The sequence below is a fragment of the Orcinus orca genome, chromosome 9, assembly GCF_937001465.1.
Source record: "Orcinus orca chromosome 9, mOrcOrc1.1, whole genome shotgun sequence".
NCBI classification, from domain to species: domain Eukaryota; kingdom Metazoa; phylum Chordata; class Mammalia; order Artiodactyla; family Delphinidae; genus Orcinus; species Orcinus orca.
Window position 1 is genome coordinate 85690069 of NC_064567.1, and position 27670 is coordinate 85717738.

The 27670-nt window shown below is 37.9% G+C and overlaps 2 protein-coding genes across 3 annotated transcripts in view; one reads left to right on the forward strand and one right to left on the reverse strand.

Moving 5' to 3' along the window:
* Nucleotides 1-27670, reverse strand: part of FBXL13 (F-box and leucine rich repeat protein 13) — a 183125-nt gene that overhangs the window by 45065 nt on the left and 110390 nt on the right. Inside the window, 6 exon segments of the mRNA XM_033437530.2 lie at nucleotides 767-886; nucleotides 5784-5946; nucleotides 6038-6155; nucleotides 6898-7048; nucleotides 22713-22938; nucleotides 23863-23908. Of these exon segments, the coding sequence (XP_033293421.1) occupies nucleotides 767-886; nucleotides 5784-5946; nucleotides 6038-6155; nucleotides 6898-7048; nucleotides 22713-22938; nucleotides 23863-23908 (824 nt within the window).
* LRRC17 (leucine rich repeat containing 17) overlaps nucleotides 1-27670 on the forward strand; it is a 99778-nt gene that overhangs the window by 33629 nt on the left and 38479 nt on the right. Inside the window, exon 2 of one of the 2 annotated variants that reach the window (XM_033439604.2) lies at nucleotides 23633-23713. The gene's annotated coding sequence lies outside the window, so the exon portion shown is untranslated. Of the gene's footprint in view, nucleotides 1-23436; nucleotides 23714-27670 lie in introns of those variants that run through there. The other variant, XM_049714805.1, reaches the window with a different exon arrangement.

The following is a 27670-nucleotide window of genomic DNA, read 5'->3' on the forward strand; positions in this document are numbered from 1 at the left end:
GGGGGCGCGGGTTCGATCCCTGGTCGGGAATTAAGATCCCACATGCTGTGGGCAGCACAGCCAAGGAAAAAAAAAAAAGTAGAAATAATTGACATTACAAAGTTGAATGAAAGAGAGGTGGATTATTGTATAAAACATTCTGTGATTTCATTTCACATTGCAATTTCTATTAAGAAAAAATATATTACATGCATACAAAAACTATCATGTAAATACCACGATTGGGACCGCCTTCTTTCGCGGCTTTGGGATACACCAGAAATACATCCACACGTGGAGCAACTCCTAAATGCCACGATGAATGACCACTAAAAGTGCAAAGTTAAATTTCTCACTTATCTTTACAAGTTTGTTACAAGAATTGTACTTAACCCCTTAGTGTACACAAGACCTTTTACAAGTAAACAGGATCAAGAATAAACCCACCAGCTAGAATATCCCTTGGGAAACACTGTAAAGGTTTACATAGAGATGATATCCTTGAAAAGTACAGAGAAGTCACCCAGGTATAGCTATTCATAACTTCATGAGTGATTCGATCTCAGACTTTCTGCAAGTTGAAATTTTATAAGAAACGTCTTAGATATAGTCAAAAGATTAATTCATTCCATGACTCCAGTCTTATTTCGTTTCGCTGAATATTGGACCAGCTTCTGGGCATCCCTCATGTTTTCCAAATGGCTTCAAAAGTCTACCTCTGATCTGTCCTATTAACAAATATACGATTACTAATAACATGATGTAAAATATTATTGTTTTATCATACCGCTCTGATAGTTTTGCAATAGAGGCATCACCCAGGTGGATACAGTTACTTAAATTTAGCTCTCTTATCTTTGTGCTTGCAGGACCATCAAGAAACTGCTTTAGTCCCATGCCACCAATTCTGTAGGAAAGAGTAAGAAAAGCTCTACATGTGATTTTATGTATAAATATGTAGAATACTATTAAAGTAAGTTACTATACCCAATACATTCCAAAATAGCAAGGTGATATCTATATCTGGTATTTTGCCAACATTTGTAAACCAAATTTGATTATATAGCTTTTATTTTAATAGAAAATATATAAATGATAGTAATGGGAGAAATATTACTAAAAATGGTATTCCTATTCATCTGTTCATTTAATTAGGTGGCCTAATTATTAATAAAACAGATAGCCTATAAGGTTTCTTCCCTGGGGTTAAAATGTGATCATGTTAAACAGTGCCTGATGCAATCTCCTGCAAAAGAAAAAGACAAAAACTTAGGATAGGGAGAACCAAGCCTAACAGTCAAACTACTGTCAAAATTTTGGAGGAATTTCCACTAAGTACAGGTCAATTTAGCTGGACTGGAAGCCTAATAAGTTACCTAAAGATCCTTTCTTTCTGAAGCAGAGAAAATCTGATGCTGTAAGATCTTGACCTCAGTCTTCCCATACTGTCCTTAATCATAGACACCTATGTGTCAGTGCCATCCCTCCCACCCCTCCCATGTAAGTCCACATTTATAAATGATTCTCTAAATTATAAATAGTCAACCAGAAACAGATTTATAATAAGATGACAACAAAAACAAAGAAAATTGTGCAGTGGTATTAGGTAAAGGTAAATAAAATTAACACAGGGGTGATAATTTTACATAGAGTTAGAATACTATACTAGTAAAAATAATAAGCAAGACTAACAGGGTAATTTTACATTGATTAGGTATCACCCCAATGAAGCTAATATGGTTGGGTATAGAATTTGGGGATCATATTCTTTACTGCCATGAAATTGCATACAGTGAAATGGTGTAATGATGTAACAATTAAAATATATATATATATGTGTGTGTGTGTGTGTGTGAGATTAAAAAAATCAGACTATCCATAGAAATTAACACAACATTGTAAATCAACTATACTTCAATAAAATATTTTTTTTTTTTTTTTTTTTGCGGTACGCGGGCCTCTCACTGTTATGGCCTCTCCCATTGCGGAGCACAGGCTCCGGACACGCAGGCTCAGCGGCCATAGCTCACGGGACTAGCCGCTCCGCGGCATGTGAGATCTTCCCGGACTGGGGCACGAACCCGTGTCCCCTGCATCGGCAGGCGGACTCTCAACCACTGCGCCACCAAGGAAGCCCAATAAAATAATTTTTTAAAAAAATCAGGGTGGTTAAGACTTCATGCTTCCAATGCAGGGGGCACTGGTTCGATCCCTGGTTGGGGAACTAAGATCCCACATGCTGTGCAGTGCAGCCAAAAAAAACCAACAACCCCCACCCAAAAAAAACCCTAAAAAATCAGACTGGCCTTGGATTTCTCCTCTGTAACAGAAATACCAAACATATAAATGTATATATGTTATATAACAATATAAACAATATTAATAAAAAGATCAATTATAAATAATTTTCTGTTACAGAAGAGGAATCCAAGGCCAGTCTGGATTCTTTTTTTTTTAATTTGGTAATTTTAGTCATGAACTTTTATGCAATATATAATATAGCATAAATACAAAATGAAAGAAAAATAAAAATTCAAAAAGAACATAATTAAGATACAATTTTGTATTAGACTTAGCTTTTGACAAACAGAAAAGGGGCATAAAGTTTAAGTAATATAATTAATGTAATTTAAGTTCCATGGACTATTCATATATATTCAACATGATAAACAACATAACCATCATCTTTTTCATCAGCATTACCCCTAAATAAAGATCCCAAAAGACAGAAGTTGTGCAGGCTGTATTTTTGTACCATGATGTCATAAAATGAAAAATTAGTAACAATGATAATTAGATATAAACTACATGGATATCTGAATACATTTTTAATAAATAATTCTTGGGTAAAGAGAAAATCAGATAAGTATTATAAAACTATATATCTTTCCAAAATGTATATATTTAACATAATTTCAATTAATAATAGGATTTTTTCTGAAATATGACAAAATTATTCTAAAGTTCACTTGGAAGAATAAACTGGCAAAAATATCTAATAACTTAAAAGAAGACTACTAATAAAGAGTCTCATTCTATTAGATATTAAAACATATTATAAAGCAGTAATAATAATAAAGGGTAACATTTCTTGAGTGCTTATTATGTGCCAGACACTATTCTAAGTACATTACATGAATTAACTTATTTGATCCTCACAACAATCCTGAGTATATACTCTTTATTTTCCCCATTTTACAGATAAAGTACTGTGCAAGATTAGACAGAAAACAGATAAATGAATGGAACAGAAAAGATAGCCTGAAAACAGACATTTATATACTAACACACACACATATATACTGACATGTGTATGTGTATATATATGGATGTGTATATATAGATATATATATACATTTATATGATAATCCTGGAGGCATAAAAGTCAATAGAAAAGGACTTTTCAGGTAATGGTCCAAGTTAATGGGTTAATGCAGTTAATCCTAAACCTGGCTGTGCATCAGAAGCACCCATGTTGTTTTTTAAAAACTATATAAGCGAGTGTTCCGTCCCTAGATATTCAGATTCAGTAGCTCTGGGGTAGGGCCTGGGCATATGTAGTTTTATTCAGCTCTTCAGGTGATTCTGCTGCCCTGGAATTTTCACTTTTAAATCATATATATTTTTGAAATTTATCTTTTTATTATTACTGATTCCTAATTTAACTGCATTGTAGTTAGAGAATATAGTTTGTTACCAATACTATGAAAGTTGTGGGAACTTGCTTTAAAACTTCATACATAGTCCATTTTTTGAAGGATTGATATGTGGTTGAGAAAAATGTATACTTTGACTCTCAAACTTCCTGTTTTAGGTGTATCTCTTATAGATGAATTTTAAAAATCTAATCTAAAACGCTGATATTAAACCTTCTCTGTCTTTTGTTATACTCTATCACATTTTTCTTTTTATTTTTTCACTCTGCTGTCATTTCTTCAGTTATCTTCCAGCTTTGTACTTCTCTTCTTCAGTGAGTTCTAATCTGCTGATTAGCAATTCATTTTCTTTATTTCAATAACTATATTTTTTATTTCTAAAAGTTAGTTTTTCAAGTAAATCTAGTTATTTTTATCACATTTTGTTGTCTGCTCATATTTCTGGTTCCATTATTTATTTCTTCAAATATTTCATATATAGTTACTTAATATTCTGTGATAATTCTAATATATGAATTATGGAAGTTCAAATTTATTTTGCTTCATGGTGACTCATATCTTTGTACATTTGATGGTCTTTAATTGCGAGCACCTATTTATTTGACTTTAACCTATGGGAACTTTGGATGCCTAAAGAGAAGGTGCTTTCCTTCAGAAAAGCTTTGAGCTGACTTCTTCCAGGGGTCTAGGTACTATCTACCTGAGACCACTGTGTCCCCCTTGAAGAGGTCCAGACACTGCAGAAGTCTCATCCTGCTTCCCTATCTTGAGTCTCACTAAAACTGATTGTCTCAATGCCAATGTTGAAATGAACATTTATGCTCATAGCAGCTCTATCTTTTATGTTTGCTTGGTATTCACTGTTCGTCTTAGAGAGTCTACTCATTGAGAAGGTGGTGAAGAATCATGATATTGGATATTGGATATTTCTCATACTCTTTGTGGGCTCAGCAATGTATTGAAAGTATGTTTCATCCAAGATCTAAATTGTTTGTAGCAAGGAGTCCTTTGAAGTGTTTTGTCAACTCTACTGCTGGACGCAGAAAAACCTCCATTTCTTTTTAAAATTAGGTAACCTGCAGAAGCCTGAGTGAAATATATGAATGCAATTCAATTTTATTTCACATGTTAATACAGATAGGGTTAGCTGTTACACACACACACACACACACACACACACACACACACACACACACAGTTATCCTGCTTGCATTATGGTGCCAGCTTGCTCGTGAGCTTGCAACAAAGATGCCAGCTGGAACTTTAATCATCCAACGGATTGACTGAGGGTGGAGGGTCTGCTTCCAAGTTCACTCACATGGCTGTTGACAGGAGGCCTCAGTTCCTTGCTGGCTGTTGACTGGAGGCTTCATTTCGTAGTCCGGGTTTTTCCCATTTCAAATCCTGTCTTTACCTCCCCTCCACAACCCATGGTGCCTCCCCATTTTAATAATAGGGAACATGAGTTAAGATTTTGTGTAGCTTAGCTTATTACTCTGACTTGACTTATGTTTTCCCAAATATTAGCCAATTTCATTGTAGATCAAATGCTATTTTTTTTATCATCTGGCCCTTTAATATTATAAGAAATTTATACAAGCAAGAGGCTGAGCTATCCACCGGGGAAGAAATTTTAGCAAGAATTTGATCCTTGCCCACCTGAGAATACCAGGATAGAAGCCCATTTGTAACCCAGCGAAAGAAAGGGTTTCAGTAAGAACTTGCCCTCTGTCCATCTGTGAGCAAACCCACACAGAGGAGAAATCTAACTAGTACCCAAGAGGAAACACTTCAGTAAGATTGGTTCTTCATAAGCAAGTTGGAAAGTCCATTTGGGAAAAAGACCTATTAACTGAACTAGCTGTGAGAACCATCACTAGGAAAGGTGGCCCATAAGTGTTCCAGCAAATTCATTTAATCTTACAAGGGCCTGTGATTCCACATATCCTGAGCATTCCCTGACAATCTCCCCATGCCCCTACATAAATAGTCTGGGTTGGGTGCCCCTCCTTTGTTTTACTGCAGAACTATGCATTTACCTCCACTTGGACTCCTGACTTTCATGTTTACTCTCCTAACCGATGAGCATCTTGAGGAAGTCTGGAACATTCTAGATAATCAGTGTTTCTTGACTGAATGACTCATTACCTTACACAATTTGCCAGATTCAACACAGTAAGCTGCTTCAAAGGTGAGAATGACTTGAGGCTACCATCTGTTATTCCATTGCAGTCCACCATGTAAATGTGACTGATACTTGGAGAATTCTTGTCTATAAATTTGAAGCACACATCAGTAATCCTTTTATTTCCTGTTTTTTTTAAAAAAAAGAAGTATTGTATTTGAATTGCCACAAGATTAAAAGTAAAATTAATGCTAAACCACTTTTTAACATCACAGACCTTCAAATCGGATCTTTCTGAGGTCACAAGTAGAAAGAGCTTTGAAAGTACAATCGGAAATATGTGGTGCAACAATGAAAACTACTGATGTAATTCGATGGCATTTTTCAAGTAAAGCCTTTAGAAGAAAAAAAAAAAAGATTAACCAGAGTATAGAGAACAAGCTTATGAAAGTGATGAGGTTATTTTCTTCCTCTCGATATTTTCAGAAACAGACACATTAGCTATTAAATTGTCCTAATTTCAAAGAAAATGGGACATTTTTTCAATGTATTTTAGTACACTTACATTTGAGTAATGCATAGGAATCAACTAAATGATGTTACAAAAGTAAGGGAGGGTTTCCCTGGTGGTGCAGTGGTTGAGAGTCTGCCTGCCGATGCAGGGGACACGGGTTCGTGCCGCGGTCCGGGAAGATCCCACATGCCGCGGAGCGGCTAGGCCCGTGAGCCATGGCCGCTGAGCCTGTGCGTCCGGAGCCTGTGCTCCGCAACGGGAGAGGCCACAACAGTGAGAGGCCCGCATACCGCAAAAAAAAAAAAAAAAAAAAAAAAGTAAGGGAAAACATGAGAAAATGGAATGCTGAAAAGAATCACTACATTTAGAAGCTTGACATGTAGAATTAGACTTAAGGTTTATGCTTAAGCTACAATATCATTGAAATAAAAATATCCTAACTGTGCAACGAAGTTTCTCAGGGTATTTAAGGATTCAAATGTGTGTGTATAAATTTCCTAATGATTTTCTTATATAAAAAAACTAAAATGAAAAACCCATTCATATTTTTCAATAATTCAAGCCTCTAGAAAATGTGCCAACTAAATGTGACTGAAAAGAAAATATAGTTTCCAACTACGTACTTTTACACAGTTGTCCGTCAGAGTTGGCGTGTCATTGATGGTCAGATGCCTAATCCCACTGCAGTGTTCCTGAAGCCTTGGACTGAAATCTGAATTGTACAGAGTTGGTGAAAATGTGGGAGAACCCATTAGTATGACCTCTAATAAAACCCTAAGATAGTAATAGCCAAAGTTATGTCATGATTTTGCTACTGTGTTTTAAAATTGAAACCATAAAATATTGCAGACATAAAAGGAAACAAAGAATCTAATCTTGATTTCTTTAATTTTTATATGTAGGTTTTGTAAAATTATCATCACAGTCTAGTTAACTTATTATTCTATTTTTTATGGAGGTAAACTTCATATAAAATCAGTCACTTAAAGGGTCATTTAAACATTCATAATTTTGTATAACCACAACTTCTACGTAGTTCCAAAACATTTTTATCACCCTAAAAAGAAACCTTTTACCTATTAATCAGTTGCTCCCCATACTCACCTTTTCCCAGCCCCTGGCAATCACTAATCTGTTTTCTGTCTCTATGGATTTACCCATTCTAAATATTTCATATAAGTGGAATTATACAGTATGTGGTCTTTTGTGTCTAGTTTCTTTCGCTTAATGTTTTTGAAGTTCATCCACAATGTGGTATATATCAGTACTTATTCATTTTTTATGGCTGAATAATGTTCTGTTTTATGGATATACCACATTTTGTTTATCCACTCATCTGTTGATAGATATTTTGTATATTTTGAATAGTGCTGCTATGAACATATGTGTACACCTATTTGTTTGAGTACTGGTTTTAAATTCTTTTCGGTATATACTTAGGAATGAGATTGCCAGATCATGTGGCAATTCTATGTTTAACTTTTTAAGGAACGACCAAAATATTTTCTACACTGGCCGTACTATTTCACATTCTCATCAGCAATCTACGAGGGTTCCAATTTCTCCACATCGTTGCCAAAACTTATTTTTTATTTTTCCATATTTTCCTTTTGCAAAAAATTTCCTAATGAGTTTGAGGTGGTACCTCATTGTGATTTTGATTTGCATCTCCCTAATGACTAATGAGATTGAGCATCTTTTCATGTGCTTATTAGTCATTTGAATGTCTTCTTTAGGGAAATGTCTACTCAAGTCCTTTGACTAATTTTCAGTGGGGTCATTTGTCATTTTGTTGAGTTGTAAGAGTTCCTTATATATTCTGGATTCTAGACCCTTAGGTATATGACTTAAGAATATTTTCCCCATTCTTTAGGTTATCTTTTCACTTTTTAATAATGTCTTTTCATGCACAGTTGTTAATTTTGATTAAGTCCATTTCTCTGTTTTTTCTTTTGTTGCATATGCTTTTTTTTAAGCAATGAATATTTATTTATTTATTTTATTATTTTTTTAACGTTTTTATTGGAGTATAATTGCTTTACAATGCTGTGTTAGTTTCTGCTTTGTAACGAAGTGAATCAGTTATACATATACATATATCCCCATATCTCTTCCCTGTTACGTCTCCCTCCCTCCCACCCTCCCTATCCCACCCTTCTAGCTGGTCACAAAGCACTGAGCTGATCTCCCTGTGCTAGGCAACTGCTTCCCACTAGCTGTCTGTTTTACATTTGGTAGTGTATATATGTCCATATATACACTACCACTCTCTCACTTTGTCCCAACTTACCCTTCCCCCTCCCCATGTCCTCAAGTCTATTCTCTAGTAGGTCTGCGTCTTTATTCCCGTCTTGCCCCTAGGTTCTTCATGACCTTTTTTTTTTTTAGATTCCATATATATGTGTTAGCATATGGTATTTGTTTTTCTCTTTATGACTTACTTCACTCTCTATGACAGACTCTAGGTCCATCCACCTCACTACAAATAACTCAATTTCGTTTCTTTTTATGGCTGAGTAATATTCCATTTATATATGTGCCACATCTTCTTTATCCATTCATCTGTCAGTGGACACTTAGGTTGTTTCTATGTCCTGGCTATTGTAAATAGAGCTACAATGAACATTGTGGTACAAGACTATGCTTTCAGGGGTCATTTCTATAGTTTGTTGCATATGCTTTTGATGTCATATCTAATAATCCATTGCCACATCCAAGGTCATGTAGATTTACCCTCAGTATTTTCTTGTAAGTTTTATCATTTTAGCTCTTATATTTAGGTCATTGTTCCCTTTTCAGTTGATTTTTATATATATGGTGTGAGGTAGGGATCCAATTTCATTTTTTTGCATGCATATATCTAGTTGTCCAGCACGAGCTATTGAAGAGAATATTTTTTCCCCCACTGAATGGTCTTGGCACCTGTGTTGAAAATCAATTGGCCATGACAGTATAGGTTTATTTCTGGACTCTCAATTCTATACGTCTGTCCGTATGCCAGTACCACACTGTTTTGATTACTACAGCTTTGTATACTGATTTCTTTCTTTCAACTATCATTATCCACATTAATGGAAGCAGCAGTGGTAGAGAGTATTCAAAGTAATTACTGGTCAAAAGATCAAATATCTTCGCCTATGAATGAATTACCTTAAAATAACATGTTATTTAGGCTCCATTTCCTAACAAATGGTCATGGATGGGAAATGATATACTGATTCAGTAATGGGAAACTGAGACTCTATCCAGAAACGAACATCAGGGGGAACTCTCCCACAGAGTCATCTTCACAATAGCATGACAGTGAGAATGAGGAACAGCAGTTGTATATATTATGATCTTAATCTTGTTTTTAAAAAGTATGTGTTGGGACTTCCCTGGCAGTTCAGTAGTTAAGACTCCACACTTCCAATGCAGGGGGCATGGGTTCAATCCCTGGTGAGGGAATGACATGCCACATGGTGCAGCCAAAATAAGTAAAAATAAATAAAAAAATTAAAAAGGTATGTGTCACAGACAAATGGACAAAAAACTAGAAAGACACATTTCAAAATATTGTTTGTTATCTTTGGATGCTAGGATTATGGATTATTTTTATATTCTTTTATATTTTAAAAATTTTATATAATGAGTGTATAATTCTTCTGTAATCAGAAAGCAATTTATATCAAAGGAAAGAAGGAAATTCAGTCCTCTTCTTCACACAGTAGACTTACAGTCACATACCTAAAGAAAGTGCTGCTGAAGTAAGCTGAAAGTGAGCATCTACTGAGAACTTCTGCTCCAGGACATGGTCCTTTTAACTTATTGAAAAGCCAAGACACTGGGTGATACTTGGCCTAAAAGTATCTTGTTAGATGATTTCAAAGACTTCCTGGTAAAGCTCAGGAATACATCTGTGGAATTCCTCTTTCTCCCACTCTTTAGTCAGTGACTGGAAGAAAAAGTTGCTGATCAGAAGATCCAAAATGTTCTATGAGAGACTGTGGTGAGCTCAATGAGTCCAGGAGGATTTATAATAACTACCATTTAAGTAACACTTATTGTGTACCAGGTACTCTTTTAGGCAATTTTCATATACTGGTCTATATAATCCTCACAACCACCTATTGGGAGGTTTTTTTTTTTTTTTTTTACAAATGAGAAAAATGAGGCCCAGAGCAGTTAAGTAATGTGTCCAAGGTCATCTAGCTCATAAATAGTGGAGCCAGGATAAGAATCCAGGCAGTCTAGTTCCAATGTAGTCATTAAACTACACTACCTCTTAAAAAGATCAGCTTGCATTACTGCGCTTAAAAGGACACAAAAGACCTTTCTTTTTTTTTTTTTTTTTTTTTTTTGCAGTACGCGGGCCTCTCACTGTTGTGGCCTCTCCCGTCGCGGAGCACAGGCTCTGGACGTACAGGCTCAGCAGCCATGGCTCACAGGCCTAGTTGCTCCGCGGCATGTGGGATCCTCCCGGACCGGGGCACGAACCCGTGTCCCCTGCATCGGCAGGCGGACTCTCAACCACTGCGCCACCAGGGAAGCCCCTTTCTTTTTTTTGAATTTTACTTAATTTATTTTTTTATACAGCAGGTTCTTATCAGTTATCCATTTTATACATACGTCAATCCCAATCTCCCAATTCATCACACCACCACCACCATCGCCCCTGCCACTTTCCCCCCTTGGTGTCCATACGTTTGTTTTCTATATCTGTGTCTCAAATTCTGCCCTGCAAACTGGTTCATCTGTACCATTTTTCTAGGTTCCACATATATATGTTAATATAGGATATTTGTTTTTTTTCTTTCTGACTTACTTCACTCTGTATTACAGTCTCTAGATCCATCCACGTCTCTACAAATGACCCAATTTTGTTCCTTTTTATGGCTGAGTAATATTCTGTTGTATATATGTACCACATCTTCTTTATCCATTTGTCTGTCCATGGGCATTTAGGTTACTTCCATGACCTGGCTATTGTAAATAGTGCTGCAGTGAACATTGGGGTACATATGTCTTTAAAAGGACACAAAAGACCTTTTGCCACTGGACTCTGAGAGAAACCTGCTGCCTTGTTCCTTCACTTTTGGATCCAGATGCTAATGCTACTGTGTTAGTCAGGGTTCCCCAGAGAAAGAGATCCAATAGGAGATAGATGGATAGATGGATGGATGGATGGATGGATAGATAGATAGAAACATACATACATACATACGTAGATACATAGAGTTATTATAAGGAATTGGCTCATACAACAATAGAGACTAAGAAGTCCCAGGATCTGCAGTTGGTAAGCTGGAGACCCAGATGAGCTGAAGGTATTGTTCCAGTCTGAGTCCAAGTCTGAAGGTAGGAAAAGACCAGTGTTCTAGCTTGAAGACAGGCAAAGAGAGTGTATTTTCCCTTTCTCAGCCTTTTTGTTCTATTCAGGCCTTCAACAGATTGGATGAGACCCCCACACTGGGGAGGGCAATCTGCTTTACTTAGTCTCCTGACTTAAATATTGATCTCATCCAGAAACACCCTCACAGACAAACCCAGAAAAATGTTTATCCAAAAAACTGGGCACCCCATGGCCCATCCAAGTTGACACACCAAAATTAACATCACAGCTTCCTTGAAGACTTTGGACATTGACTTTTCCTAAGACTCATGGTTGATGCTCTTTTTGCTCTTGCCTGCTTTGTTCTGGCTGATCATCTGCGCTTGCCAGGCCACATTTTTTTTCCAGATTAGCATCTTTGAGACCATTCATCATATCTGGCACCACTAACTGTCTGAATCATACACAACTGAAAAGAAAGCCCTAAGACCTTATTGTTGCCTCACATTTTCAAGTTAAAACAGAAACTCTCTAGCCTTAAAGTTTTAATTCTAAATATTTAATTAAGGAACTTTAGTGTCTTAAAGTTAAATTATGAAATTGGTAGGGTAAGAATTCCATTTTTTAATATTTTATTGAAGTATAGTTAATTTACAATGTTGTGTTAATTTCTGCTGTACAGCAAAGTGATTCAGTTATACATACATATATATATTCTTTTTCATATTCTTTTCCATTATGGTTTATCACAGGATATTGAATATAATAGTTCCCTGTGCTATATAGTAGGACCTTGTTTATCCATCCTATATATTCTAGTTTGCATCTGCTAATCCCAAACTCACGATCAAAAATTCAATTTTTAATGCATGTGTATGAGTATTATTTAACTTGTGTAGCCTGATTTCATTATTTAAATTGTATAGCTTAATTTTTATTATTTAACTTGTGTACCTTTGTGAGAAATCATGTTTTTCAGCACTGTGAGCGTTCTCACAGAGTACATGTGATTATACCATGTTGTGAAAGGTCTTAGCTCATAACTGACTCCTCACACGTAAAGACATACTATAAAATGGCTGGAGGTGGGAACAGTAGGAGAAGAGACAGGCTATTCTAAGGAGCTTGGACTTCTATAGACCGAGGTAGCCCCAGGAGATAAGGAAATGGAGACTCAGGTCTCTTGATCAATTTTCTCCAGATTACAAATTGATCAGGCAAGAACACAGGTGTGCAAACTCTTAATCCAGTACTCCTTCTGATTAACATTCTTCAACAATAACATCCAGTTCAAATGTTCCATTCCAGCTTCCATAGTTCTTCAAACCTAGTCACTCCAGCCAGAAAGACATCCAACTTCTTCAATACTCAGCGGACCTCTCTGCTCTTTGTCTGACCGTGTTACCTCTCCCTGCCTCTTTCTCTTTTCATCTAATCAAGCCTTAACTATTCCTCAAGTTCCAGTGACTCCAGCCCTATTCTGCTACCTTCCTTCTCTTTCCCTTACAGGTCTATAAGTATTTTAGCCTATAACTTTCCTATAATCTGTGCATATCTTATTTCCCCCAAGGACATGATCTTATACTCTTTTTTTTAACTTCTTACTGTGTTGGATAACTATTAGGGGATGAATGAATTAAATTTAGGAGTAAGACAAAGTGTGGGAAAGAGTACAGAATTTGGCTGAAGACAAGATTGAAAATGATTCCAAACTGAAAGTAAAGCACAAGCAAAGGCAAAGCAGTGGAAGCCCTGGGCTTAAATGAAGTGGCAAGATCACCCTTGGGATGAATAAGAAAACTTAGTAGGTAAAGAGGGAAGGAAAACTAATGGAAGACCCATAAGGCAAAAGTTACATATTTCATATTGTACTGCCATGGGTTCTTGAATAAGTTTTCCATAAATATTCCCAGAGAAAAGTCCAGGGGAGATGAATTAACATTATAAATCTGGAGAACAGAGGAGGGGGAAAGAATGCTGGGCTTGGAGTCAGCAGAGCTGGGTTTGAGTCTGGCACTGCCTCTTTCTCACTTACAACAAAAGGTAACTCAACCTCTCTGATGCTTTATAGATGTTTTCTCATCTATAAAATGGATATAATAATACTTATTTTAGGAGTTTCTTGAGAAAACAAATAGAGTAATGTATATAAAAGTGATTAGTTAGCACAATATCTGGCATGTGCTTTGAGAACCAGTTTTCCTGTTACTGTTCTTCTGGGCACATTGTGAGCCCACAGAAAAATAAAGGTTCAAGTACTAGAGGTAGAGGGCCTTGAAAGATCATTCTAGTCCATCCCTCACATTGTAAACATAAAGAAAAGGTATTTAGAGAAATTGTGTGATTTGAGAACAGGTTCCTTATCTATTCCTCACTGTGCGTCCCCAGTGCTGGACGTAGTGTCAGACACAGAGTGGCAGCTCCATAAGTGCCGAATGAATGAAAGAATGTTCCTGAGTCACACCGTGACTCTGCGGCTCTCCACCGCAGAGCCAAGGATAGAGACTATTTCTCCCGTTGTGACTCACAACTCCAGGGATGGAAACAGTTGTTTTTCACAACACTTCTAAATTCCTCCCCTTTATCTCAGCCCTAGTCTATTACCCTAACACTAGCCTCTCCAATAATGGCTTCCCCAAAACAAGCGAAAAACTTTTTCTGTCTTGCTTTCTCAGAAACATGCTCATGAGAAGATTCCTGAACAAGGGGAAAAAATGAGAGCAGTAATCAGCCACAGCTGAGTGGTTCCTTGCAATGCAGCCAAAAACTGGGTGCTATCAACCAATAAGATTGTATACAGAAAAGGGGGGTCAGGGAGACCTCTGAGAAAAGCTTTTTAGTTTTGTCCTGGCATGAAACACTTAGTTCTCTACACAGTTTATTTTAGAATATCCAGAGAGTTGCTTGGCTAATATTTCATGACTCAAGTATTCCTGTCAGAATCCTTTAGGGTAACCAACTATTAGTTGTCCTTTCTCTTCACTGAAAGAATGGTGATATAAGCCTGAAATTGAAGATTCATCTCTAGGAGGAAAAAGCAAAATATTTTACCACGTTCAAATACCGGGTTTCACCACATCTGGTATCTGTGCATTTTCTGTATAGTATTCTTACAAAACTTGGGATCTAATATCTTCTTGTTTAGTTTTGAGGTGATTTGGGCTTCAATTTGGGCACCAACTGGAGCCCTGCCACTCTGCTATTTTCTGGTTTAAGTTCCCAATGATTTAGGAACTTGGGGAAGTTGGCCACACCAGTGGTGTTCCAGTCTCAAGTCCCAGCAGACTGCTACTGCTGCTATTGGGGGCAGAGAAACCTTGGTGATCACAGGGAAATTCTCTCCATCTGCCTCGTGTGTCTCAACCCATCAGCACAACAGGACACAGCTGTCTGTGTGGGAAATGCGCTATCAGTGAACCATACAAAATGAAGACGAGAGTGCTGTGCATCAAGGTCTAGCTCAGATCCCTCCTAGCCACTCCAAAGTGGTAAAAAGAAGGAAGAGACTTACCTCAGTGAGGATAGCATCTTACCAAGCTCCCAGTTTCCACTTCTTAACAACAGTGTCTTTGAATCAGTTAGCTCAACAGCACAGAAAAGAGGTATATATAGGGCCAGACCCTCTATGACAGCTAGAAATATCCATCTTAGGTAGACATGGCCCACACTGTGTTCCTGTACCATTTCCAGCTGTTTCTCTCATTCTAACCAGCACTGCAGCCAGTGACTAACGTGTAATGTGATGACTTTAGTCATATCCATATATCTTTCATGACTTCTTGGTGACCTCAGAGAAGCGTGGCTTAGCAAGTAGAATGAATTGTTGGAAAGACAAAGATTTCTCCCAAAGCATTATGGAATATTATGTTTTATTGCATTCAAATGTGCCACAAGCTTCAGTAGGAACACTTCCCAGGATCTGTGTTAACAGGGCTTGACAGGCTTTCAAATATTGTGTCCTCTGTGGTGACAGGAAGAGAGGTCTAATTATTATCTCTGCCAATCTCTCTCTTTGGATGATGCTGTACTTTCCAGTCTATATATTCTTCATGGCCACCCCCTCCTCTATGTTCACTAATGCACTTCTCCCAGGTAGCCCTGGAAGAAGCTTCAGATAGAGCTGTCTCTTTGTCTTACATCTCAGAGCACCAACGACCAGAGCCCTCACTTCGCATTTTGCATCTTCTGCCTTATATGCACATGTCTAATATCTATGCACATGTCTAATATCTATGCACATGTCTAATATCCCTGCCAAGGAACATGAACAGCATCTTATCCATCATATCCTTTACAGTACAGCACCATGCTTAGCGCAAAGTATGATGCAACAACCGCTTGTTCATAGACCAAGTAGTTGTCAAATAAGTTGTTTGTAGAATGTAAATTTGTAGTTCCAAAGTGTGTGTGGGGGTGGAGCATAGTCAATACAGTCATTTGTTAAAGATTGCCATATATATCTAAAAACACTGAACAGCCAAACAAGAAAAAAAGTTTCATTTTCCAATGTGAGTAAGGAACTAGAACACAAGATTAGTAAAGCCTGCGGATGCCAGGAAGGCAAGCATGCGTGCCAACTCAGCATGTACTCACCGCACAATGACTCAGAGCTGCGATCTGCAGAAGCAGGCTGACCCTTCCTAAACTTTACCATTCTTGTCTAGAGTATACTATGTTGTTCTCTTCCTCACCCACTGGCCAAATTACTTATAGCTTCCCCTGTATTATAACGGAGCTTTATCTCCTTCTTTTTTTTAAGATTTTTTTTATGTGGACCATTTTTAAAGTCTTTATTGAATTTGTTACAATATTGCTTCTGTTTTTTATGTTTTCGTTTTTTTGGCTGCGAGGCACGTGGGATCTTAGCTCCCCGACCAGGGATCAAATCCTCACCCCCTACACTGGAAGGTGAAGTATTAACCACCAGACCACCAGGGAAGTCCCTTTTTTAACCAAGAGAATCACAACTATGATACGTTATTTTTACAACACAGTGATCCATAGAGCTACTTGGTTTGTCTAGATTTATTGAGCTAGATGGTGGCTTTACAGCTGCAATCCTAACTACGGGCTTCACTCAGGTCCAAAGACCTAAGTAGAGTTTTATGAGCAGTTCATGAAATTCTGTGTGTAAGTCATTTCCTATGATAGGGAGCAGAGGAGAAGCTAAAATAAGTATGGTTTTTCAGAAAGCATTAAAATTTTTTTCAAACCTTTTCTCCAGAGGGGTGAATATGATTAGTCCCCTGAGACTCATCATTTTGTCATCTGATTCTTCAAGATCTAAAAATTGTTTCCAGATGTTTTATTTTTTTGCTACTTAATGTAATAAACATCCTTATACATTTTGGCTACAAAGAGATTGCATTAATCTATGAATGCTAAACGATAGGTGTTTGTTATATTTCTTTATATTTTATTTTCAGTATGGCTAGTATAAAGTTATATTCAAAGTAATAATAACAACCATTTAAATTTCCATGAGTCCTGTCTACAAGAAACGTTAAAAGATGTTAATAAATTCTTCTATTTTTTTTTCCCAATGCGGGTTGAAGTGCGATTCAAAAAGGACACAAAACATTCCTTTAACAGGGAAACTCAAGCACAAGAACTGACCCAGAAAAGCAGAAATTGCACTGTGACTTTTCTGATTCATGGCTGCTTTTCCACTAGAACCCCTCCTTACTGATGACACTTAAGACCACATAACATTTTTTTCAAATACGAAATGCAGCAATAATTTTTTACCATACACAGTATATAGCACTTTATAGTTTTACAGATGATAGTCTAGTGGTTAAGAGCCGGTCTTCAGAATTAGGTGGATCAAGGTTCTAATCTTGACCCAGACATTTTCTATGTGACCTTAGGCAAGTTACTTACTCTGTCTTAGCATCATTTTCAGTGGTGTGTGGAGCCAGCTTATACTAGCTTGCAAGAGCAGATTGTTAAAATTTTAGGAACTATGGAAGCCAGTTGTTAAACACAGCTAGTTAAAAGATTAAATCATATAAACTTAAAATTAAATAAACAATATTAACAAGTGTAGTGAATACCCAAACTCATGACCTTCTAATTATTTTACCACGTTACCATTATCTATGCTCTTGAAGATATGTATGTTTATTATATCTGTATGGTGACAGTATTACATAAGGCACATTTCTTCCTATCTCTCTGTTCAGTGACCTCTTGTTGTTAGCTTGAAATAGGCCATGGTGAGAGTTTTTACACCATGGAAGTCAACAACCACTGTAACTCAGGGATTTGCGTGTTCCTATCCAGTTGTTAGATGTTTACCAACAGACCAGTGTTCAGTTTCCACATCTCAAAAATGGGAATAGTGATACTGACCTCATGTAGTTATTTATAAATATTAAATGAGATAATAAATGTAAAACACTTTCTTCAACAGCTAGCTCATAGCCAATACCCAACAAATGGTAGCAGTTATTATTACCATCCATTAAAATATAGAATAAGGGAAAATGTAATCAAATAAATATTAAATGAATTATAATTTGGCTGTTACCAAGTTATTTTGGTACATAACCTGTTTATTCACAACTGGTTTAGCTGGTCACATAACTTTTATTGTTCCATTTACCTCCTGCTGATAAACTACCAAATCTGTACCTCCACTCCCAGCTCTGCTCCAAGGACCAGACTTCCACACTTCCACTTTCAATTAGTTCTTGTCATTGACAACCAGGTATATCACAGGAACCTCAAATTCAGCTTTTCCAAAATACCATTCATTATTCTTATCCCCCAGTCTTACTCCTTCTTTAGTTATCTTGGTTAGTCATCATACAGAAACACAAAATCCTAAAGCTGAAAAAGATCTCAGAGATCATCTAGCTAACCTAGCCATTCTACAGAAGAGAGAACTGAAGCAGAAAAAGCAAGTAAATGTCCAGGGTTGCACAAGTGCTTAGTGGCATAGCAAGGACTAGATCCTGAGTCTCTTAACTTCAGTTTGGGGCTCCTTTCACCATCCCACTGCCTTCTGCTGTATGAGAGAGAGAGTGAGAGAGGTTGCTCTGCTTATGCAGTCTCTGTTCCATTTGGCTAATGCATTCATCCCCGGATGTGCCTCCGTGGCTTTCTCCCACCTCCACCACAAACCCCAGAGGTGAATAAGTAAGACCTTCCATGATCTTTGCCTCTCTGAAAGGGGAGGTTGGAATTTTTGTAGCCTAGAGAGAACTAAAATGACCTTAGAATCTTCCAGTTTGCAGTTTACACAGTGTACCTTTAAGATTCATGGTTCCCAGAGAGATTTAATAGTACAGGAATTACTGATAAACCATTATTACTATATTGAGTATTCCAATCATTTGAACATCTCTGGGATGCTGTCCCTTTTCATTTCTGTTGACTTGTGTAGTAACTGAAAAATAATTGATGAAAACATACTTTCACTTTAGTATTTTGCAGTTTCCTAGGCTCTTTTCTCCCTGTAAATCGAAAGAAATGTCAGACCCAACTCTTACCAAGAAAAGATCATCAGACCTTGCTGTAGCAAGTTGCCAACTTCTCAGATACCTAACAAGCCTCCTGAGCTTCCACCTGAAGAACCTGGCTAGCCATACCCTGAAACTGGCTGCAGTTTCATTCATTCATTCATGAAATATTGATCAAAGTCCTACTATGTGCCAGGTATTTATTATGTACTGAGGATACAGATACAGATAAATAAGGCACCATCCTGACCATCAAGGAGCTCACAGTGGGGCGGAGAGCAGACAAATAAGCAGACCATCAAATACACAGAGAATGCTTAGTGGAAGTGGAATAAAGGGATCTTAACCCAACCTGGGTTAGGGGAAATGAGGGGTCAGCAAGGGGTTCCTAGAGAACGCTGTGATTGAGCAGAGCCTCAAAGGGTGTGTGAAAGTTAACCTGGTGAATGGGAGAAAGGGAAAGTATGAGGGTGTTTAGTCAGAGGGCAAAAAGTGAGCCTAATGGAAGTACTTAGGCTGGAAATGAAGAGCACGGGAACGGAGAGGCAGAAACTGTTGTAAGCTCTCTTGCTCTCTGGTTTAACGTAAATCTTAAATCTGAACATGTAAATCTGTACCTTGGCCCAAACTCCCCACTCTTCATCTGGCTCCTTTTCCCACTCCGTGTTCAGAGTTACTGGTTTCTGGGCACTTGGGTTTCAACCAGAGATTGGCTTCAGCCTAGCCTTCCTTCCCAGCATAGCTGTGATTATTCCATGCCTAGCTATAACCCACTGCTAAACACAATTGGAGATACATGAATCTGTAGGAAAAGTGGCTACCCAAAGGCAATATCAACATGAGAACCCTTGGAGTTACACACAAACAGAGCAGAGGGTAAAGGAAAAGCATAACCAGGAATCACTGCCCTCCTAATTGGCACTTTCTCATGTACATGTAAGATAGACTTATCCTTTCCATTAAAACTCTTAATCCTACCCGTATTTTCTTCTTTGAGATTTTGAAAGAAACAAGATCATATGTTAGAGAGCTCTGATATGAACATGGAACTAATATGGATCTCTTTGGAGCATTTTAGCTGATGCTTTTTTATCCACTTATTCATTCATTTGGGGGTATGTGAGAAAGACTTAAAGGAGGTGAGAAAGCCATACAGGTAGCTGCAGAAAGAGTGTTCCCGGCAAGGAAAACAGCCAGTGCAAAAAACCCGAAGGCAAGAGCTTGTGTGTTGAAAGAACATCAAGGAAGCCAGTGTGGCTGGAGCAGAGTTGGTAAGAGGAAGAGTAGTAGGAAGTGATGTCAGAGAGACAATTAGGGAAGGAGGCAGATTATATGGAATCCTGAAGGTCCTTCCAAGGCTTTTGTTTTATTGAGTAAATAGGAAGACTTGCCAGGTATTTGAACTGAGGCAGAACATTGACTTGGGTTTTCAAAAGACCATTCTAGATGCTGCTGTGTTGAGAGGAAACTTAGAGGTTGAAGTGAAAGCACAGAGACCAGTTAGGAAGCTATCACAATAATCCAGGCAAGAGATGATGGTGACCTGAACTTGGGTAGTAACTGTGAAAATGGTGAGGAGTGGTCAGATCCTGGAGAGATTCTGAAGTAATAGTCAACTGGACTTCCTGACAGAGTGCATGTGGAGTGTGAGAGAAAAAGTCAAGAATATTGTATTAGTTGGCTAGGTCTGCTGTAACTAAGTACCACAAACTGGTGGCTTAAACAGCAGAAATTTGTTGTCCAACAGTTCTGGAGGCCAAAAGGTCCAAGATCACAGTGTTAGCGGGGTTGGTGGAAGGGTATGGTTCAGGCCTCTCTCATTCGTTTGTAGATGGCTATCTTCATGTTTACATGGCGCTTTCCATGTAAATGCATGTGTCGGTGTCCAAATTTCCCCTTTTTGTAAGGACATCAGTCACATTGCATTAGGGCCCACCCTAATGATCTCATCTTAACTAATTACATCTGTAATGACTTTATTTCCAAACAAGGTCACATTCTAAGATACCAGGGGTTAGGAATTCAACATATTAATTTGGAGCAGATACAATTCAGTCTGTAACAGATGACTCCAAGACTTTTGGCCTAAGCAGCTGTAAACATGGAGCTGTCATTAACTGAGATAGGAAAGGCCGAAGGTGGAGCAAGGAGTTACATTTTCGAGCAGGGATTTTTTTTTTTTTAAGATTTAAGAGTCTAGGGACTTCGCTCATGGTCCAGTGGTAAAGAATCCGCCTTGCAATTCAGGGGACGCAGGTTTGATCCCTGATCAGGGAAGTTAGATCCCACGTGCTGCGGGGCAACTAAGCCCGTGTGCCACAACTGCTGAGCTTGCGTGCCTCAACTAGAGCCCTCGTGCTGCAACTAAGACCCGATGCAGCCAAAAATAAATAAAATAAATGAATAAATTTTTTAAAAGATATGAGTCTAAAATTCGAGAGAGAACTCTGGGTTGAAGATCTATATTATCTATCATATATATGTGTCTGTGTATGTATACATAATATGTGTATATGTATATATATGTACATGCATATATACATATATTACTTCTCTCTATATATAACATATATAAGTACTCCTGTATACATATATACTCCTATAAACACATATACATGCACATGTATATATACATATATAAACATACTCCTATGTGCATACATTACATATATATGTATGTGTATATACGTATGTGAGCATATATTTGTGTGTATGTGTGTATAGTATGCATATACATATGTAATGATTTTATAGATACATTATATATATTTTACATATATACATATATGAGTGTTGTTGGGTTTTTTTGGCATAATTTTAGATTTATAGAAAATTTGCAAAGATAATACAGAGATTTCCCACATACCCCTTACCCAGCTTCTCCTGATGCTAACATCTAAAATAACCATGGTACATTTGTCAAAACTAAAAAATTAACATTGTTACAGTGCTATTAACTAAACTACAAATTCTATTCCTGTTTCACCAGTTTTTCTATAATGTCTTTTTTCCTGTTCTAGGATCTAGTCCAGGATACCATATTACATTTAAAAATTTCTAATTGACATGTGTTGAATTTTTGACATCAGATGGTACAAAACTAGATACAGTCCAGGATTTATATATGATATAAAGCAAGGATTAGCATTCTCTGAGGCCTGTATATTTAAAGATTTCTATGATTATGAGGGCTGGTTGGCTGCAGCATATTTCCTTCCCTTCCGCTTTTAAGTCACTGTCCATTGCCATACTCTGTAGCCCCAGTAAAAGAACAGGAAATAAAACCATATATCCTACTTTTGAGACGCTAGTGACCTCTGGTCTGAAGACATGCATGGCACAGACCAGTGTCCTCTAAAGAAAGAGGGAAAGTCAAATTGACCACAAGCCAGAGCTGACAGATCACGTGAGAATGAGGGGTTTGTCTGGATATTCACTACTCAGTCTTCTGCTCTCATTGGAACTGCAGATCTTGGCTTTGTAGAGCCCGTGGCAACAGTTTTCAGCTAGGGAGCTTCTGTAATTCTCACTACCCACTTTCAATAGGGCACAGCCATGTTGTCATAAAAGGACCCGAGACACCCACATGAACAGATTCGTTGGTATTGTAGAGTGTCTCTGGGGGAGCACCTCAGACAGGAAGTGGAAAGTCAGACCTTACATTCTGGTCAGGAACCTGTCCTCTGAGCCTTCTCCCAGTGATGGCTGTGTTCCTGATGCTGAGTGCTGCAGCAGAGGTTGCTGGAAGCAGGTGGCTAATTCTGTATGGGTTTCCGGGCTTGTCTGAAGGAGGGGTCCCTGAGGACAGGAGGCTGATGGCTCATCTCTCACCACGGTTTGTCTAGTCAGGGATTCAGTTCCCTGGCTCCAGCTCTGGCGATAGTATACTGAAATTCCACACCTTCGCCTTACTCTTTTCTGCTAACTCTGCTCATAGCAGTTCACACACTTCCTTTGACTGGCTAGGAAGGCAGAGAAGAAGGAAGCCACTGCCGAAAAAGGTCAACCTGAGCCATACAGAGAACAGAAAATGAGTATAGATAAAGGAAAATTGTTCTGCTGCTGGAAGGCAGTTGAGGATGATGACATTGTTATTGGACTATCTTTATTGTACCTAGATGCTGTTAATACCTTTTTCACACTGTTGTTGATGGTAATTGTTGGTCTTTCATCTCTATTTTGCTGTGATAGATCTTTTTTTTTTTTTTTGCGGTACGCGGGCCTCTCACTGCTGTGGCCTCTTCCGTTGCGGAGCACAGGCTCCGGATGCGCAGGCCCAGCGGCCATGGCTCACGGGCCCAGCCGTTCCACTGCATGTGGGATCTTCCCGGACCGGGGCACGAACCCGCGTCCTCCGCATCGGCAGGCAGACTCTCAACCACTGCGCCACCAGGGAAGCCCTGTGATAGCTCTTTATTGGAGTTCTTTTTCTTGATTTAATGTAAGAACGCCTTTGAGTTTCCACTCCAACATTTTTTTTCTTTTGTACGCAGAGGAGTTTCTTCCTATTTCTTCTTTATTAGAACCTGTCTTCCCAAAGGCTCCTGCTTACTGATCCAGTGGTCTTCCCTTTCTCTGTAGATGTCTTGTGGCAAGAAGGGAAGGCCTCCGGAGCGGTGTACAGTAGTGAGAAGGAGCTCACTGAACGAACTCCTTGTGAAGGTGAGTGAGTGCCCAGTACGTGGAGTGTGTGGCCCTGCCACTTTAGATTACCACATTTTTTTCTCCTTATTTTTGTAATTAAAAAAAATTACTTAATGAAAGTTTATTGTTAAAATAAAACTAAAGAGGTTTAGAAAGTGTCTCTTTACCCAGACATAGGCGAATATGCGTAATATTGTCAAAGACATCTTCAATCTGTAAAAAAGTAAAAGGTTACTTATGTTTCCAGGCTTCATAGACGCCCTGTGTAGAAGGCAGATTTAGGGAAGGTAGTCCATCATTTGAGATTATTAATGACAAGGTATATTTTGTTGGATCAGAAGAGACAAAGGATGGAAACTGGATCATAATTTCCTGTACTACCTGAGTCTCAAATCACATGACCTGAGAATGAGCAGTGGTCTCAATTATAATTCAAATAATTCTCATTTTTTGTTGACTTTAAAATTGCCTTTAGCTTTTTCCATTTCTAATCAAATTTATTTTTTAAACCCCACTTCGTCATATAAAATTGGCATTGGACTGCTGGTCTCTAAGTTCTTTGTGTTTTTTTTGTTTTTTTTTAATTTTATTTATTTATTTATTTATTTATGGCTGTGTTGGGTCTTCGTTTCTGTGCGAGGGCTTTCTCTAGTTGCGGCAAGTGGGGGCCACTCCTCATCGTGGTGCGCGGGCCTCTCACTATCGCGGCCTCTCTTGTTGCAGAGCACAGGCTCCAGACGCGCAGGCTCAGTAATTGTGGCTCATGGGGTTAGTTGCCCCGCGGCATGTGGGATCTTCCCAGACCAGGGCTCGAACCCACGTCCCCTGCACCTGCAGGCAGATTCTCAACCACTGCGCCACCAGGGAAGCCCAGGTCTTTGTGTTTGATTATTTTAACTATGAAACTGCCCATACCTTACTAAATATTATAGGTTTTGCTCAGCTCTATCTTGACATAATACCCGACCTTACTTCTATGCTTAAGAATCTTTCAACCATTCCTGTTATTTTCCCACATGAACACTAACTCCTGCCTTTTCTCTTTACAGAGTACACCTTGCTCCTATGTTGTTTTCCTTTCCCTCCTGTTCTTAATCATGAATTCCTATTCATGTCTCAAGGTTCCACTCAACAGATAACCTCCAGATCACTCAGGATGTTCATTATTCCCTCTTTAAGGCTCCTTACCCTCATGTACATATGTACATCTGGTATCGCACTTAAAATAGTTGTTCCAGACACTCTACTAAGTGGTTCACATGCATTATCTTATTTACTTATGGCTAGAACCCCATCAGGTAGTTATTATGATTATCCCCTTTAGCATATGTGGAAACTGAGCCTTAGAGAGGTTATTTGACCTAAGAATACACAGCTAGAAGTGATAGGTAAAGCTAAGATTTCAAACTGGGTCTGTTTGGTGTTTTAGTCTGTGCTTTTAACCACATTTATACTTCCTCTCTTACCACATTGTAAAATAATTTTTATGCCTGTCTGTCTCCTCCACTGTATTTTGATCTTCTTTAGATTAGGGAACATGTCTTACCATTTTTCCAGTTTCTATTGTTGTGTCTGATACCTAGAACCTTTTGTTTGTTGCGTGATTCTTTTTTTTATATGAGTGTATGTTGTTGTAGGTGATATTTAAAGCCATGATCTAGGTGACATCACCAAGTGCGTGATGAGAAGAAAAGTAGACCAAAAACTGAACCTTGGGGCTCTCTATGATTAAGAGATTAAGGGGTTCGAGAGAAGAGGTGACTGAGGCACCTTTAGAAACATTGTCAGAAATAAGAGAAAGAGCCAGAGCTATAGCACAATATCATTTATGAGGATTAAAATCCACACACAGAACCACAATATAAGAATGCAAGAATACATTGAGATATATATATATATTAATATATTCCTTTTTGTTGCTAGAGAAAGACTTTTATGTTTTGCTCATTTTTTAAATTGAAGTATAGTTGAATTACAATATTGTGGTAGTTTCAGGTATACAGCATAGTGACTCAGTTTTTTTGCAGATTATATTCCATTATAGGTTATTATAAGATATTGGGTATAATTCCCTGTGCTATACAGTAAATCCTTGTTGCTTATCTATTTTATGTATAGTAGTCTGTATCTGTTAATCCCATACTCCTAATTTGTCCCTCCCCCTCCCCTTCCCCTTATGTAACCATAAATTTGTTTTCTATGTCTGTGACCCTGTTTCTCTTTTGTATATACATTCGTTCGTATTATTTTTTAGATTCATATCATATGTCATATCATATAGATTTGTCTTTCGCTGTCTGACTTATTTTACTAAGCATAATATTCTCTAGGTCCATCCACATTGCTGCAAATGACAATATTTCCTTTTTTATGGCTGAGTAATATTCCTTTGTGTATGTGTGTGTGTGTGTATATATGTGTGTGTGTGATATATATGTGTGTAAATATATATATACACACAAAAGATGATTGGCTTGAGAAAATGTGATATATATATATATATCTCATCTGTTGATGGGCACTTGGGTTGCTTCTGTGTCTTGACTATTAAATAGTGCTGCTATGATCATTGGGGTACAACTATCTTTTCAAATGAAAGTTTTAAGAATATATTTGTATATGGAACCACATAAAACAAATTAGAGGGTTTGCTTGTGTAGAGAAAGGGGAACATGAGTGGGAAATGTAGATAAAAGGGAATAAATAAAACAAGAGATCAGCCTTGCCTGGAATGATGATGAAAGTGTGCCATGAATTGAGGAGTGTGATTAAATCTGTTCCTGGTACCTGAGTTCCAAAATAAGTAAAATAAAATAAATCTAGTATGAAATAAAATAGAAATCCCTGGTTATGTTTCTTCCCTTGAGTACTTTTCCTCTCCTGAAAAATACCACAGAGAACACACAATATTTTTAAACCTCTCTTCTTATTTTCTTTTAGTGAAAGTAGTCACCAGTGATGGATTCTAAATGCTTGTTTAAAATAGTTGAAAAGAGGGAAGTTTAATGAAGCCTGCTTGCTATGGAAGTGAATATAAGATGACTTAAATACTTATTGCTAATTTCTGAGAAGGGAAGAGTACTCATCAGCATAGAAGCCCACTCTAGGTTTGAATGTTGTTCTCCTACCTCTCCTGTACTGCACTTTAACAATAGTGTTGCTATGAAAATAAATTATGTGGGTAAATATAGGGAGTAAGTATGTAGAGCCACAGCATTAGCTTTCCTGCAGAAATCACATCCTCATGAGTTTTCTAAATCATAATCATTAGGATTGACACAGCCAATTTAGGAAACTAACGATGATATCAACAAAAGCCAAACATACACATACTTCACACCCAGCCCATTTGATTCCGATGTGTATACTCAACAGAAACACATTCTGTGTTCACCAAAGGACATGTATATAGCACTTTGTGCACTTTTCTGTATATTATACTTACCCTCAAAAAAGTCATTAGGGAATGCCTTTGCTCAGTATGTCCCAGCTGTCGGTGCCAGCAAAACAGGAAGCAGATTTAATCCGGTTTCTTGGGTGTTAAGGATTGCTTTGTGGTCAGTCACAGGCATGCTCAAAGCAACAAATTCAGGTACATGGTAGAATACAAGCATGTGAAGAGCTATGAGAAACCTTCACAACTTCCTCTCTTGGGCCTTAGTTTTTTCCTTGAGAAAGGCTTTCCATCAAAGTATTCAATACCCCAACTAAAAGCTAAATAGGAATCACATCCTCAACAGTTGTCCCAGTCAGCTTCCTTGAGTCACAATGACCCAACATAAACTAGCGTAGGTAAAAAGGGAATTAGTGGTATCTCTAACTGAAAGTCCAGCTAAGCAAAAATATACGATCTCTCCTTCTCAAACACAGCATCTCTCCCTCTTGAAGGTCAGCCTCTTTGTGAGGATTTTATTCTTTCCCATTGCAGACAAATTTCCTCCATGTTCCTGAGCAAGAGAACCACAAACACATTCC